Source organism: Drosophila grimshawi, unplaced genomic scaffold, assembly GCF_018153295.1.
Source record: "Drosophila grimshawi isolate 15287-2541.00 unplaced genomic scaffold, ASM1815329v1 contig_311, whole genome shotgun sequence".
NCBI classification, from domain to species: Eukaryota; Metazoa; Arthropoda; class Insecta; order Diptera; family Drosophilidae; genus Drosophila; species Drosophila grimshawi.
Genome location: NW_025063098.1, coordinates 8473810 through 8491924, shown reverse-complemented (window position 1 = coordinate 8491924; position 18115 = coordinate 8473810). Strand labels below are relative to the sequence as shown.

Below are 18115 nucleotides of genomic sequence, written 5' to 3'. Positions count from 1 at the left end.
ATGTATGTGTGGTATGTATACCTATATACATGTATGAACCTATGTATATATGTATGAATATGTGCACATTTGACAAATTGAATTGAGTAAAAGTTTTCAGTACAGCCGCATCGATTTGGTGTCTGCGGCATTTTGTTGCTGTTGTTTTTGTTGCTGATCGTTATTTAAACAAAAAGCTTTTCAAATGCATTCGAATTGCGTTGTTGTTATTATTGTTGTTGCTTCTTATAGTTCATCTAATAGAGAAGTTACGGAAATTTGTGTAAAATGGATTTTATTCGCTTTTTAATGCAATTTACATGCTGATGATTCAGTTGCCTGCAAAGGGGCTTGGCATTCAATTTACTGAAGCTTAAAACATGTAAGAACGTCAGCATTATCTGATTGCGTGATACTCTAACCCTCAATGTAATTATAATTTATACAGTGTGAAAGTGGGCGTGGCAATAATATGCATACCCCTTGTAGCGTTTGTCTGTCTTGGGCAAATAATTTTGCGATTTGGGGATAATTTACTTATGGGTAGTTCAATGGAGAAGAACGTGACTTCGGACGCCTTTAAAGTCCAAAAGCAAAGAAAACTGTAAAAAATATTATAATATTTTTGTTTTCCATTGCATTTTGACAATAATGTTTTAGCTACATGAACGTGATTTTAGAATTGCAATGCAAGCAAAATACAAAATTGCCACTAACATAACACTTTTCATATGTTTTTATACACTTTTGCTGTTCATAAAATGAGTGCAACCATAACATAAATAGATGAGTAAAAAATATTAAAAAGATGTAATTAAATGTAGCTAAGAGAATAAAACACATTTGCGATTTTCGAGCCAATTTTCTTGTAAAAACAACTGTTAAATGTTGCAAAAACAATACATATTTTTAAAATGTAAATTTAATTTTTTTGTGGAATTTTTAGACAATTTTTAAAGTACTTTGGGAAAGTGTATTAAAATTTGACTTGTTCGAAAAAACATGCATGGAAGTACATTTTTATAGAAATACAAGAAAGTTGCCAAAATTCTGGTAGTTATATCTAAACGATACAATTCTAAAGCCCATTGATTTACCGATTGCAACGTTGACCTAAATACCACAAATGCTGCAAGCTCAACTAATTTGAGCCTAGCTTGGCTCACATTTCTCCCAAGTAGCACGCGGGTGTGGAAACGGGAAGAGGCAGGAGGTCAACGGGAATGAGAACGGTCTCTAAGCGCATTAGTCGCGTTCACTACGGCTGGCTATAAGTTGGCGTTGGTTTAGCGCTAATGCATTTTCACCGGCCAGCTGGAAAATCTCTGTGGTCATTAGGGCCGACAGCTTGAAAAGGGGCAAGAGTTGGAGAGAGAAGGAGAGGGAGAGTGGAGTCAATTATAGCAAATGCACGGCAGCTGGCCAATGTCTACATAAAAAGAGACAGAGAGATAAAGAGAATAGAGTGTGGGAGAGTGAGGGAGAGAGGGAGAGAAAGAGCGAGAGAGAGAGAGAGAGATAGTCTAAACAACAATGAACAAAGCACAAAAAAAAGCTTGCCAATGCAGCGGATGAACGTTGAGTGACAGTGGCAGCAACAGGAGCTTCAAAAAACAACAAAGGCAACACAATCCGTAGTTTGTGAGTCAGCCAACAAGGAGCTGTGGCATGGCTTTTGTGTTTGCACAGCCCTCGACAAAAGATATATAGATAGAGTGGAGATATAAAGGGAGCAAACGAGACGGCCAATGGGCAACGGCAAGTGGCTTGGCAGGCTGGCTTGGCGGTAGCGTCAACAAAATGCAATGTCAACGTTAAGTTTGTTGACTTGTTGTACACCAACCTGTGCCAAAGTGGAGCTGCCAGCAGTCACAGCAACGCCAACAGCAACAGCAACAAACAACAATAACAATAACAATAACGACAGCACGGAACGGGTCTGGGACTGGGACCTAAGACTAGTCGCAGGAAGCTTCCGCTTCGGCGACCAGCCAATCGAGCAACGGATGTCAGCTGCATAAATCGTTGCTTGTCTGTCGCTCACAACTGCACACACACACAGAGCACACAAGCACACCCAAACACACACACACACACATGTACAAATTCAGACCATAAAACTGCAATTTATTAGCATGTAAAGTGCGCTCCGCAACTCTTGGCCAGGCCGAAACAGTTGAATGCCGCGCAGGTTTTACTTTGGGGCCCATGACTTTTATGGAGTGGCCCAAAAAAACCAAAAAAAAAAAAATCGAAAACGAAAACAAGCAAAAAGAAAAGTAAACACACAAAAAAATTAAGCTTGTACATTTGTAGTTGTTGTTGCTTGGTTTTTTTCTAGAGGCCAACGGCAACTGCATTTCCTATTTGGCCTCCTGCATTGGCCATAAAAATGCAATCAAAATTGGGATGCAACGAGTCTCATGTGCATTCAATTTGGCATTTCATTTTGTTGTTGCCCAAAAAGACTTTGTTCATTTTATGCCATTTATGTGTGTTTTTGAAAATGTAATACATGTTTTTTTTTTGCCATGGAACATTTATTTTCATCACCGAATAGTGTATTACACAAACATAATTGAATTAAAATTGAGCATAGTTCATATGTATTTTGGCTCTCTAAATTGATGTAAGTTTTGATCAGATACATTAAAAATTTTCAAAGTTGCACCAATGAAAATGTTTGCTAAGCTACGAATAAGTTGCTAAATCTTGTTAGACATAAGTGTGCCTTGCATTCAACTGAAATTACCAATTAAAAGTAGCACCATAATAAGTAAGTAAGAAATGTAACTCCGGTCAATACACTCAGCATAAAATTTGGCTTGAATATTAGAAGATTACCATACTTTTGGCCACTAGGCCTTATTTGTTTCGAAAGTATATTTATAAAGCGCCAGGTTGTCTTTCTACAAACCAGGTGTTTTCTTTCCTTCGTTTCATAATAATTTTTTCTTTTTAAAAAATTTAGAAAAAATGTGTCTAATTTTTTTATTTTTATATGTATACACAAAACTAAAATTTTGTTTATGTGCTGAATATATTATTATCAAACATTAGTATTTTAAGATTTCACATATGCAAGAATTTAAGACAGGTAATAAATTTAATTTAAAAAAAAAGTATGATTTTAATGCGAGTTCGCAAGTTCAGTGACTTCCTACATAGTAGTCGAAAGATCAAATTTTCTTTCTAAAAATAAATGTTTATATTTTTTAGAAATATTTTCTGTTATTAAGCAATATATTTCTGAAAAATAGAAAAAAGTGTTTCACTATTTTTTGTTTTCATCTTAGACGTTTTTTTTTTAAATTTCAGCGCCATTTTTTTCTGAGAGCAATAAGGTTAATTTTTAAAGTTACGTGTTAGTTGCTTAAGCTTACATAGTAGAGGACTTTTTTTAAAATTAGAATGGTATATTACACGTGACACATATTAACATAAACCAATTAGTAATTTCTTCTTTAGTCACTAGCAATCCAAAATTAGGTTTCCAGTTCAAGTTCAGTGTTCACTATGTTTTAATTGAATTTTGCACATGAGGCATGATTAATGCACTCTATATAGTATAGAGTACATTGTCTCTCATCTTATGATGACGTCGTTGGCTGATGATGACAAATGCCCGTGTCTCGAGCATGAGTGTGCTACGGGTTGAACTGGGCCTGGAGACTGGAATTCACGGTTACCGCAGTCATTTGATAAACAAACAAATGTACACAGAAACATGTTCACACAAACACATACTAAATAAAGTGATTAAGCAAATAAAACAAGAAATACAAAAGTCTTTGGTATGCTGAAGACGTAATGCCCTTGTATTTAAATACACATTATTACCAGAATGTTGCTTTTTAACAGAGAGAGAGAGAGAGAGAGAGAAATAAACATATTAATATAGTCCATATAGTAGTTTTTTAAATGAAGTAATATATGAAAATATAAATAAATATGCAAATTGGTACAGATAGATAAATATAGACATAAATAAAAAGATAACTGGATAGAGTAAATATGCATATCGGTCATCGTAAAAGTTAAATTATGGATACACTCAAAAACAAAATTGGCTTGAAAACAATACAAAATCTTTAAATTTGTGAAATAATTTCCAAATATATGGAAATAATTTCTTGAAATTGGAGATTCTTTTTTTTTTATTTTTCGGAAATATATTTAAAAGTAGAAAAGCAAACATTTATCTTTAGATAAAATCCTTTTTGAAATTTAGAAAATAGTAATAAAATTCCCTCTCTCGACTGCAGTATTATTTTGTTGAGTCTAAAATGTGGTATTTTATATAACCAATGTTTAATTATAATATAATTCACAAAAAGGTATTTGTTCAACGTTGCATTAGTCATAACAAAATTCAACTACCCGCCGTAGGTAGTGTATCAAAGCTGTGAATTGATCAAGTAACGATTCGCAAATGAAACTCTCGCAGCTGCTGAATCATTTCGCATCGTTTAAACTGTTTTTTTTGTTGTTGTTTATTTTAGCTTTTTTTTTTAATTTTTGTTGCTTTGTTAGTCTCGTGCCGTAGTCAAGTGGCAAAAGTTGAATTGAAGCGAATGCTGCCACATTTGTGTGGAACGCTGAGTGGCCGCCAAGTGGTAGCTTGGCAATAATAATAATAATAATAATAAATAGAAAGTGAAAGGCGCCCGAAATTCGCAACAACTTTTGCATGTGCTCCACAACGAAAATACACAACCTAACTTTGCTCAATGTACTCGTAAGCCAGTGCAGAAGAGACTAGCGATCATACTGCCCATAATGGCCTTAAAATGTTAATGATTTGTAGCGGCGTCAATTATGAAATGCCGGCCAAGTTGTTGGCCCAGAAAACGCGCTTTGGCCAAAACTAAAAGACGCTGCTTGACATCAATTCTCACTTCTGCGAAGATTATTCACACACACACACACACGCAAACACATGAATTATTAAACTTTTCATTTGAATAACAATAAAAAAAAGTAGTTTACATTTTTGCATACATAACGCAATTTCGAAACAGTATTCGAGAGGGAGAGGGGGGAAAGGCTTAAACTTTGCCACTGCCACTGTGCCACTCGGCACAGTTATCCACTCTAGCCAAGACACAGAATCTCTTTGAACAGGCTGCATAGCTGGCAACAAATCTAACAATGGTTTTAATGGCAAAGTTGAGCTACTTCCAATGTCCACACAGAAAACTTTCTGATTAGACAGAGAGAGGGAGAGGGGGAGAGAGAGAGTTTTAGCTTTACTCCTATATACGCAAGTTTGCAAACACTCTGTGTGCTCTAATTGTATGTTTTTTTTTATTATTTCAGAATTTCTAAAGTTAAGGTATTTTTTTTTCTCTATTAGCATTCAGTTCTTTTGACCCGCTATTTGCTGCTTTAGTTATTCTGATTAAACTGATAAAAGCGAACGGAAACGAATGCAAATTTGTATTACTCATCATATTGTGTATTTATACAAAGTATTTAAATTTGTTCGCTTCTATCTCAGCAATTGCTTTCCATACTTCAGCGAAAAATCGATAAAATTCCTTTGACTACAGCAATTTGGTTTTTTTTTTAATGCAAAAAAAAAATCTGAAAACATTTTCCATGGAAAAAGTAAACAAAGTCGCTTATTGTGTTTGTGGCATGCCACAATATATATATATATATGATTTTGTATACAAAAGCAGGGCATTCATGCGTTTGAATCTTTCGCTAGGAGATCAAAATGTGTGGTATGTTATAAATTTAGAAGAGGCATAGAAGTGTTATCGAAAAGCATCTTTGACACAGCACATAAATCAAACTTAATATAAACATGTGATTAAATTTAAGTAAAATTAAACAATGGAGAATTGGTGGTGCTATATATATATATATATATATATATGATATAATAAGGGAACAATAGGATTGAGTTTCAATTTTGGCATTTGTGATATTCTGTTGAAGCGTTATCGGATGCTAAAACCTTGTGTTGAAAATAAATTAGAGCATAAGCCATATTCGGAAGCTGTCTGCCTGCGTCCAGCTGCGTAAATGATATATATTATATCTTAGCTTGTATCTTTGCACTCAATTCACATAAGGTTAATCGAATAAAATACAAAAACAAACAATTATTTTGAAAATTATATTTTGCATTAATTATATTTGCATAGCGAAAATTGCCAATCCCCACATTTGTTGAAATTTCGGAAGTGTTCAAATGATATCAATTAAAATGAAGAATTGCTTGGCCATCAAATTTTAAGGCGCTGGCAACCCTGCTGAGCTGGCAATCCTGCTGAGCTGGCCAACACGCTGTGTTCAGTGGCATTGTCAGTCACACCTATACAAACACTCACACACACATTTATACATCAAAATATATATCGTAAGGCGATTAATTCAAGTTGTTGTTTCACAAACAACCACTTTAAAGGCAAAGTGTCCGCTGCTAGTTAATTTGAGGAGACTCCCCAGCACACTCTCCTGCAGCGCCGGTTTGTGGCTTGCATTTGGGGCGTGTATTCCCCATTAGCGCGACGTGGCGCCATCGTCGTTTGTGAAATGGTTTTTAAACCGCTTTGTCGTGGCACTCCTCGTGGACCAGTTTGTTTGCGCCTTGGGCTTCAAAATTTTATTTTCCTGTTTGCTTTCTTATTTTAACAGATTTATGTCAGTTTTTAAGCTATTGCTGAATTTGTGGGTGGCGTTTAAAACACATAAGTTATCCAATTTTATGTATTTACACAGACTCTTCTATATATTATTTATTTATGTTGAAAATACGCTTGTTGTGGTCCATTTTTATTTTTATTTATGTGAATTTTCATGCGCACGCAGCGCGTCAGCAAAAAAAAAAGCAGAACTGCGTCACAATATTGAGTATAAACTAATAAATAAACATACATATTACATATAAAGACTATACATACATGTGATAATATCTGAAATTCTAATATAAGTACTCGTGTACGTTTCAGACCCTGACATAAATAATCGCCAAATGCTTTGTTCTTTTATATACCATTTACGACTATATGTTTCTATATGCATATTTGGTGGCATCATTATTTGTATAGTTTTGTCTAATTTGTTGCTACAAGTTTCATCTGTTTACGCTTGAAACAAAATAACTATATTATATATATGCATATGTGTTTATGGGGCATAAAGTTAGTGACCTTTCATGGGCTAATTAGCTGTACGCTTAATGTGCAAGATAAAAATGTAGTAAAACTAACAACACGCAGTTAGCAGTCAAATATAAAATTCAGTATAAAAATATATTTTATTATTAGAATGTATAATTATGAGTTTGTAAGTTTGCTCTCGGAAATATAAACTTTAGTGAGAGATTATTTTATTGTTACGAAGTAGAGTTGTGACTGAATGAGTTGAACATTTATCAATAAACAAATTTTGAACTTTTGCTTTAAAACAAAAATCTATTTCAACTAGCTTAACCACGGCGAAGATTACATACCCTTGTAGACCACAGTTAATCGTCTGAATTTTAAGTTTTAATCGGGAGTTGGAACAATTATTATTATATTTTTGTATGTTTTGGGGAAATTTTAATTATATGTTTTCGGAGACAACAATATCGACTCGTCTAGTGGTGCAGATTAAGAATATAAATACTTGTTGGCATCAGAGACGTCTGCTTCACACTCGGCAAAATTATAATACCTTCTACGAGAGTAAAAACAACATCTGAAACAGTAGAATATTACTTCATCACGGACTTATGTACATATATGGAGACTGTTTTTTTGTTTTCACTGACTAATATTTTTAGCAGCTGCATTGTTAGCAAATTTGTTGTTAGACAATTTTTATTTTATTTATTTATTTATTTTTTTTTTTAAACCAGTCACCTGTGGTGTTGGTGGCTCGTTTCATTTAAGTGACCCTCATCCCCCTGTCCTTCATCAGTTAATCCGCCCTCGGTTCTACGCCCCCGTTAACATGACGTATGAGTAATCGGTTGACAGATTCATGCGGCATTCGTTATTAGTTATTGCTTATGTGTGCATGTAAAAAACACACACATACCACACACACAATATGTATGTATTTCACATCCAAGCCGTTGAACAATTTGTTAATGACCCATATATCATATGACCACGCCTCCTACCCACCTATCCGCCAACCCGTCTAACCGTCTATCTACCAGCGCTAAGCGACCATCGCTCTTTATTAAGCATTGTTGCGGCTTCTGGTTAGTTCGAGCGTTCTTCGCTTCATTTTTCGCCGATTGTTACAAAAGCAATTTGCCAGTGTCATTTTATTGATTGCATTTCGCATTCATTCTACATACACATACACTCTCAGTTGCCAACTGGTAACTGCTAAGTTGTCATCATCGCTCAGTACTTCACTTAATCCATCAAAGAATTTGCAGGCTGTGAAGTCTTCCATCTTTTGTGGGGTGCTTTTTGTGAATCCCTTGTGGCCGTGAAAAAGGCAATAGGACGAAACTTAAGCTGGGCATCGTTGTTTATTTTTATTGTTGTGATTGATTTTAATAACTTATTATTAATTAAATAATTTTTATTTTTGACACGATCAGCTATTGAAACTGTCTGTCTTCTGCACAATCCTTCAGCTCTTATCGATTTCTGCTAATGCTACCATCCTTTCTAAGAACCAAATTGAGTCCTGTCTTTGTTGTTCTGTTCATATTTAAATGGCATTTAAAATGAATTCCTTTGAAGTGGCCTCTTATGCATATTTATATTCACAACTTTTGCCCACAGACCACAATTGTTATTGTAACTGTTATTGTTGTTGCAAATGGTAATTGTTGGTTGCCCTATGTGAATTGCAGAATTTTAAATTATATTTCTCAATAATTGATAAGCACACTTTGGTACTTGGGGGTCGATGAGGCATGAACTTGCTGCACTGCCGGTCAATAAACCGTAGTAACCTTTGGCAACGTCTGATTACCCCCCTGTGTGAGTGTGTATGTGTGTGTATAGAGTAACGCATGTTTATTGTTGTCGTGTTGGCAACTTGGAATGCAATGTAACTGCTAATTATATCAATTTGTAACGTTAAATGATTGATACTCAATTTCCTTATACCCTATTTAGGGTTGTAGTCTAAAGTGTATCACATAAAACGATAATGATTTTAGCTCATTTCTCTTGTTCTGCTTGCGCTTTCCCAAGCGATTCTATTTATATTTAATTATTTCGGTCTCTAACTCAGTATATAAATCTAATCACTGCGATTTGGAATATTTGAGTGAACGTTTAATTTTTTTTAAGGGGTGGAGAGTAGAGGGGCTTCGAATCTGATTCTCAATGTTCATGCACATTTGCCACATTCGCTAGAGTCCAAGTCCGAGTCCGAGCCCGGGCTGGAGCTGGAGCCCATTCCCATGCCCCATTGTTAAGAGTGACTGCCATTTCCGGGCTTGCGTAATTGTCGAATAAATTGAATGGCCGCACAGAGTGACGAGTGACGAGCCGTGAGTTTGGGGCATGCATAAGTAAAACACGTCCATTTATCGCATACGTAATGCATTTGATCAATAATGCAACGACCCAATCCGTCAGCGGAGCTTGCTGGGTAAGGGGGCGTGTCAAGTTAAGGCTGCCCAGACTGGCGACGTCGCGTAACTTATGATTAGGCGGCAATTTTATTTATTTATTTATTTTTTTGTTAGCGGTGGTGCTACCTGCCTCGTGTTGCGCCCACCTGCGAATATGTAAAACTGTTTTCGTGCCGCAAATGCATTAAGAATTTAATGCCAAGCCTGACCGCAAATTGGAGGACCGCAAGCCAGTTTTAAACGTTTTTAAAAATGCATGAGTCATGCTTCAGTCTGGCGAATCGGAATCCTATGCGCTGTCAACATTTGCGTCGCACTGGCTAAGGCAAATTTTAGTGATCATGATTTTTGGGTAAGTCGATATGATTCCATTCTCATGCTAATCCGCTGTCAGCGTTACACACACGCCATGGCCCCTATACTTAAATACTTAAATGAAGCCCTAAATATGGCCCATAAGTCGCGACATCGCATAAACCAAGAGTAATTTGGGTTGGCTATTCTCGGGTTTTGGCATAATGACGTCTGGCTAACATGACCTATGACGTTGATTGGCATTGTTGTTGCTGTTGTTGTGGTTGTTGTTGTAATGTAGCGATTTACTGAACAAAGACACTTGAATTCTTTCTACCCGTCTGTCCGTCAGCCGGCCTGTTTTTAAGACCCGTTCTGGTTGTTGCTGTCCTTGAGGCCACGACACTAAACTGCTCTTTGTCATATCATCTGCGAGTGTACAACAAAGATATGTTTATATAAGTGGGTGGCGTGTAAAGTTATAGCAAAATTTGAGTTGCCAGTGCTCAGAATTTATTTCATATTATATTATGCACCTGTAGCTGAGCGGATTTAATCATTTTGTCAGACAGATCAATTTCTTACTCTCTTTTCCTGTGTTGCGGACTTATTTATTTACTTATTTAATGTCAAGTAAAGTCAGTCGACACAAAAAACTAAAATACAAAAAGTAAAAAATATATTAAATTGAATTAAAAATACAATTTTAAATTAAATTTCAATTAAAACAAAAAATAAATATATATATATATACAAGATTGTCCAATTGTAATGCTGCTCGAACAACCCTCGCTCGGTCACTGACTGAATGTAGGCAGTTCTTTGGCGTCGTCGCTTGGCACTTGTCATTGCAGGAAATGCAAAATGCTATTTAAGTAAAGCCCCCGTCGCATTTGTTCGTGACTCATACATTCATAAGTCGACAGACATTTCTGAAGGCACGCAAATGAAACGTTAACTGCTGAAGTATTTGCCAAGTGAGCGACAACAAACTGCAAATTAACATGTTAACAAAATTGCCAGTTATCTCACTCTCTGTCTGAGTGTCTGTCTGACCAGCCCTAGCCGTAACTTAAACAATTGTAGATCATCAGTATACACATTCATATGTATTTTTACGAGACCCATTTGCTCCCCACATGTAACACGCAAGGCAAAATAAAATTTTTAAATCATTTCGGCTGCTTTGTGCCGCGTGTTGTGTAAATGATGTCAAAAGGTGCTGATAAAACGAGTGTCACAGCAAGAAACAATCATTTTTGCCGCTGGGCGAAGCTTGCATACGCTAAATGCATGATAAATTATTTGTATTTCAAATATTGTGATGTAAATGTTACAATGTTAACCTTTTTCATGGAAATCCCTTTTACAACTCTTTCTTGTCTAGTCCCCTGTTATGTTATCAGTAATGATTTATGTTAAGCATAATAGTGCACGTCTGTTACAATTTTACATATACATGTAGTTTACAGACAAAAGGAGTCGCAGGGCGAAATTGCTGTTAGGTTAACAGTGCACGTCTGCATACATTCTTTACATATAACTTACAGATTAAAGGAGTTGCTGAGGGAAATAGCGATAGCGAGCACAGATTAATGTCAAGCTTAACAGTACATAACATAAAACGGAAATGTAAAATATCATTTGCATAATGATTTTATATTTCTACATAGTTTTACTGATATCTGCTCTGTGTGCCTCTATCCGTTCAGTAAACAAGTAACAACTACTAGATTAGCATTTATTTTAAATTGAGTATTTTCTATGCGCATTCGTCAGTGGGCTATCAACTTTAGTGGGTATGCTGGCATACCCTCACCTAAAATGATGATGCTGAAAGCATTTTGCATTTGCAGCACGACGGATGCTTATCATGGCGGGGAATGATGGGTCGCGTCCGGGTCTGAGTCCGGGTGCGGGCAACGCGCCAGTGACACAGTTTTTAGCTTAGTCGCAGTTGAAGTGCGGGGCGGGGGACAATGGGGATGCGTCTGTGTCTATGTTTTTCATTTGATTGACGCGCTCGCGGCTTCAATTTATTTATGCGCAGCATTTCCATTTAATTTTTTTCCATCTCTCAGTTTTAAAAAGCAAAAAAAAAAAAAAAACACATCCACTAATCAGTTTCAATTTGTTGCGCACAGTTTTCGCTGTGGCCTTTGATGAATTTTCGCATATCAGATAGGGTGCTGATAATGAAACCTATTTATAGCATTAATAGTCGCAGATTGAGCAATTAATACCCGACCCGAGGCGTTAAGCGAGCGTTTTGTTAACGATTGAACAAGTTGCAAGTAGTTAGTTGGTCGTAATTGGTAATACGATAACTTATTGCTAACTACTCATTGAACGAGATGCTGAAAGCCAATTTAGATTATTAGATTAACTCTAATTGCTTTGTGACTTTATCACAGTGTTCGGGCAGTCCCGATTAATACGTCAATCAATTCTGTCCGATATCACAAACAGATTTGCCATTAATCAGTGTGTGGCACAATAGAAAATATTGTGATTGAGACTTGGTTGAATCTGCCTGTGGCAAAGTCTCTTATTCCGGGTACAATGAACTTTTTAACCGAAACGAATCTGTTATCGAATGAAAGTAAAAAAGGAATACGTAAGGAAGATTCCTTCCGGCAACAATTCGACGTGTGTCATTCATCTACAAAACAAAAAATTCAAAAAAAAATACAACAATTCACATTGACAGTGCTCAACAAAATAAAAAGAAAGAAAGAAAAACGCAAAGCTGGTAAAGAAAAGCCCAAAGCGGCGAATCAATAACAACAACAACGTCACAACAAAAGTGACTTTACAATGACAAAGTCATTCACATTTGCCGCAACAAAAAAAGAAAAAAAATACAAAAAATAGACATAGCAAAGGGGGCGTGTTGCTTTTGTGTTTCCCAAAATAAACATCAGCCAGCACAACAAATGACAACTTGTTTTTTTTTTTTTATAAAGCCAACATGCAACCGAAACTGTCGCATGCCGCAAGTTCATGCAAGCCAAATGCTTTACTCTCGCGGTCTAAAACACTTCCAGCTAGCCACTCAATGGATTGAACAAATTGAATAATTATGCATCGAAAAATCAATTTGCATATATCTGTCAAATTCCATAAACCATCTCACTTGGCATATCTATTTGTGCATTTATACAGCGTTTAACATTCAGCTAACTAAATGGCAAAATAAATTTAAAGACAATACCAGCACGCTGTGGGAATATTGATCAATCGATGCAGGTATTATAGTTGTGTATACAGAAATAAACTCATACTATATACCAGAAACACTCCATGCTCCTTAGACACGCTCTAACTATTTAACCTTTAAACTTTACTTAATTTTTTCGCTTTCACCAAAAAGCATTTTTTTTAAACATATTTAATTGGGTGATTCATTTGACAATCATTTGGTCAAATCATTCAGACAATGAATTGTCTAATTTGGCCATTCATTCACTTGACCAAAGAAAGTTAATTGCATTTAAATATAAATGAGTTCAACCTGCCTTACGAAAAGTTCATTAAAATTTAAATGCATCCATCATGAATGAAAGCAAATTGCATTTTTAATTTTCATTAATTTTTTAGTTTGTTATTTGGGAAGTACATTTTGACAATATATGCTTCCCAGTACTTACTTTCTCTGTGCAAAAACTTTGTACATTTTTTCACGAGTTTCCCATTTAAATTCACCGTTTTTTTTCTTATCAACCATGCAGATAGAAGATAGAATATTCGAGAAATTCATACAAACATAAAAGATACAATTTTGAGAAGACTTGTACAGATGGCTGATGATATATGATAAATGACATATGATAAATGTTGTCTTTATTTAGCTATTAGCTGACGAACACGTGCCTCTTTTTAAGGTAGTGTGAATATACCCTTGAAATGCTCACCTTATGGGGAGAGGGGAGCTATGCACATAGAACTTTGTATATGGAGTGGCAACTGACGCCTTCGTCTGGATATCAGTCCGGCCATGCCATTTGCAACGTAGTGAGCAGGGTGACCATTTGAATTCATAATTAAGTACACTCAGAAAAAAATTAGAATGAATTTTAGGTAATCGTCATACTTTTGGCGCCAAGTGTAGCTCACTTTACTTTTATTTAGAGGGTGTATACAGTTTTTTGTTTCTTATTTTCAGAATACATTTTTCAATTTAAGCTTTCAAAGGAATTTTAATTTGAGAGCTATTTGCTAAATTGGAAACAGTATTTTGTAGAGTGTAGTTAATTGTGTGACAGCTACAAACTTGGTCCCAAACGGCATTCCAGGCCAAGCGCTTTCATTAAGGCACTTGCAAAGAATTCAATTACTATAGAATTCAAGAGCGTATTTTCTATCGTTGTTTGTGTGACCAACAACAATTCATCTTTTTTTCTCTCTCAAGTCCGACGCTCGATGTCCATTTGCATTTCCAGCCGGATATGAGTATTATAACTGTCTGAAATCGCATGACCCACATGGGTGTTGCCCTCATGTGAACTCTTGTTTTTTTCATTTTCTTTTTTTTGTTGAACGCACAACAAAAGCACAAAAGCTTATTATAAAGTGCGTAATCTTTAAACTTGTTGTATATCTCTTTCTTTGTGCTGCATTACGGGGCATAATTAATCAGGAAATAATATATATAGTATACACATATTTATATGTAATGCACAATCAACTTCTGACCATCATCATCATCATCATCATCATGGTCTAAACATCTTCCTGCTCTCTTGGCGTTTCGTTGAGCTGTCAAGCGATTGAGTTTTGCTTTGGTTTTTGTTTCTTGTTTTCGGCAATGTAAAAACCAATTTCCTCTTGTAATGTTTTTATGACCAACTAGTGTGTTGAGTGTTTTATGTATTTGTGCTGTATACATCTACATTTTTTTATCGCTGGCACTTTCCGGAAAGAGTTTGCTGCCTTAAGGTCTGTAAGCTAAGGCGAATATTTTGTTTGTGTTTGTTTTTCATTTTGCTCTTGGCTTTTCATTTTGCCATGCTTCGGGTATTCCCATTTCCATTATATCCATGTTACTTTATTTCTTTTACCTAATACCCTGTAGACATAAAAACCTTTGGAGGGTATGTCACAAAGAAACAATTTTTCTCAGCAGCCGAATCAGTTAGGATGTAAAAATACTTACAGGCTATCTTCTATTCGATCTGCTCTTATATATGTAAAACATGGTTTGAAATTATATCTTTTTATATACGCAGGTAATAATGTTAGATTTTGTTTATTGTTTTTGCTTATTTTATTTTTTGCAGTCTACAACTTCTAGATTTACAACAAGTTTAAAGTGTTTATTAATAGTCGATGATAAAATTTCACATTCTTTTGAAATGAAAATGAAAGCCACGCAATCGCTACAAAGAGTCTGACCATAAGTATTTGGGTCATGTGAAAATGGAAACAATGAGTTTAGTTGTCTTTGGGCAGTGGAAGGCTACTTTGAACTTTTGAGCTTATGAGTCGATGCTCTTTAAGATATTTTGAATTTTCAAACGTGCCCTGTCAAATATTCATTTGTTTGCCGCATTTCAATAAAGCACACAGCTAAAGATAAACAATTTACAATCATTATCTCTGTGTAAGTTACTGAGCAATGTAACTAATGACTATATACTTACTACAAATGTTTTGCTAGAAATGGTGTATTTAATAACAAAATCCCATTCATATTTAGGCTTAAGTAAAATTCTATTGTTGAAAATGAGAATGCAGATGAAATCCAAGAATTAAGCTTACTAAGTTTATGCTATGCACTTCATAATAAGCGAGAAAGTTCTAGTTGGGTGGAACGGACAGCGAAATAACAGCATGGCCAAGAAAGGTTTTCTTTGAAGGAGGTTCCTTATAATCTGCTTTCCAAGTTTAATAGCTTAACTTTAACTTTTAAATCTTTGAAGGACATTGCCAAAAATATACCAACCAAATTTGGTGACTTGAAATTGTGGAACTTTTTTGTTGTTATCGATTTCTTAGCATATATGCACATATATATTTGTGTAAAATGTGATTTCAACTTTTTTAAAGTAGAAGACGATAAGAATAGAAGTTTAATTTATGCTCCATAAGAATAATATATAATAATAAAATATACTAAATGAATTTGTGTACCTTTACAGACTCTGCTCGTTGACAATAACGCGTCTGTCCATCCTAACACCGTTGCCGGGAGACACCACATCGCTGTCGCTGGCTGTCAAGATGCAGAGTTCGAAGCGAACGCTGCGCAGTCACGAGATACCCATCAATGGCAGTGCACTGACATCTGCGGCATCCAGTCGCGAGAGCTCGTCGTTGCAGGGCAACTCGCCGCTGGCCAATGTGATTGGGGGCTCGGGGATGATTGGCACGCCGGGCAATGTGGGTAATGCGGGCATTGGAACTGGTATTGTGCCACTGACCGAAACGGAACTGGACTTGCACTTTAGTCTGCAGTATCCGCACTTCATCAAGAGAGATGGCAATAGGTGAGTTGCGGCCAAAACTGAGCTTAACCCACACCCACACACTCACCCACAATTTGTTTACCTCTGTTATTTTGATTTTTATAGACTGGTGATTTTGTTGCAACGCCGCAAGAAATATAAATCGCGTACGATTCTAGGTTACAAGACACTCGCCGAGGGCATTATACGAATGGATGCAGTGCTACAGAAATCAATGGATATGATCATTGAGCTGACCGCATCTGGCAAGAACGGTCGGCCCGGCACTGTGGTTGCCTGCCTGCGCGCCGAGCGCGTCTCCTCCATTCCAGTTGACCATGACAATAAGAATAACAACAGCGTGCTGCTGGCAGGTGAGTCACCCAACCCAACCCAACCCATCCAAAACCACCAATCAACCGCTTCACGCAGCTAAGCAACTTATTGCCAAATCCATAAAGCAGCACACAAATGATCATCCATCCCAGAGTTAAGAACAGAGGCGTTAATGACGCAAAGCGGCCACTTAATTGCTTTCAAGGGGGAAGGGGTGTCCAAATAATACATATCTAGCCAGCCAGCCAGGCCTTGCGCTGGATGCCATGATGCATGTGATGCTGCCACTGCCACTGCTGCTGATTCTGTTGTTATTGTTGTTGGATTATATCAATGACGATCCCAATTTAAGTTTATGTTTATGGTAATTGCTTGTGAAACATTTCACAAGCGGCGAGCGATTCATGACGTCAACATTGTGGCCGCATATTTCAAATATATATATTTTATATATATATATATATATTTTTTTGTTCTACTTACCATTGCTTCCTCTTGTAATCAGCATTCCACGAGTTCCCCATAGGAATTTTCATCTGGGTTAAAGCAGCATCCGGCGCATGGCAACAGCAAAAGTGCCGCAGAATTTCTTTGGCGATATTTCAAACGAAAATTCTATGATATACATACCCTTGCCGAAAGTACTATAATTTTACAAGAAATATGTAACATATATGCATATATACATATATGTATATATGATCTACTCGTAACCATATTCATCTGTTGGTCTCAATGCAAATAAGCTTCGAATGAAAATTTATTTAGCTCTAAAAAGTTATATACACAGACTCCAAAAAGTTAAAGAAAAAATGCACTTGTAATCATTTATAACCTGTTCTGTATGTTATTAAAATAATGCAAACTAGCTTCTAAACATATTTCATATTAATATATTTGTTGTGAGCAAAACATGCATAAAACCGAAACGGGAGATTTTTGTTAAAAGCGGAAAAGTATTGCGTAAATTGGAACACGCCTGAAATACTTGAATAAACATGGGAAGTGCTAGTATTTTATTTGCCACTGCAAATGTTTGTCCTCGTGTCAATTATTTTCGTAAATGTCTGCAAGGGTATTTCAACTTCGGCATATTTTATATTTGTGCTTAGACCGCATACCGATGCCATACCCAACCCACAAGCAGCGAGAAATTGTGAGAAAAAAAATACAATTATGAAAATAGCGCGGAAAATGTGCATTTAGCATGCGGCTTTTCACAGCTGCAACTTGCTGCAAATAATGCGGCAGAACTGTTGAGCTTCGGTTGCACACAACACAACTTGAGTAATTTTCGGGCCAAACTTGGCCAATGCCAACTAATGCATATACACATATATTTGAAAATGGCCAAGGTAATGGGCAACACGACCGGATCTTGACACGATGAATGTGTGTGGCACTCATTGGGGACATGTTGCAGCGATGTCCTTGCAATTGCAATTGCTCATAGTGCTTGTCGCCGATTCGGTTGACGGTCAAAACTTGTCGCCTTTCACTGTTGGCATTCAGC

The 18115-nt window shown here is 36.2% G+C and overlaps 1 protein-coding gene across 2 annotated transcripts in view; it reads left to right on the top strand.

Annotated features, from left to right (window-relative positions):
* LOC6563420 (phosphofurin acidic cluster sorting protein 2) overlaps positions 1-18115 on the top strand; it is a 36144-nt gene that overhangs the window by 3684 nt on the left and 14345 nt on the right. For both annotated transcript variants that reach the window (XM_001989966.3, XM_032737215.2), the window contains exons 2-3: positions 15961-16308; positions 16393-16640. In XM_001989966.3, the coding sequence (XP_001990002.1) occupies positions 15961-16308; positions 16393-16640 (596 nt within the window). The remainder of the gene's footprint in view (positions 1-15960; positions 16309-16392; positions 16641-18115) is intronic.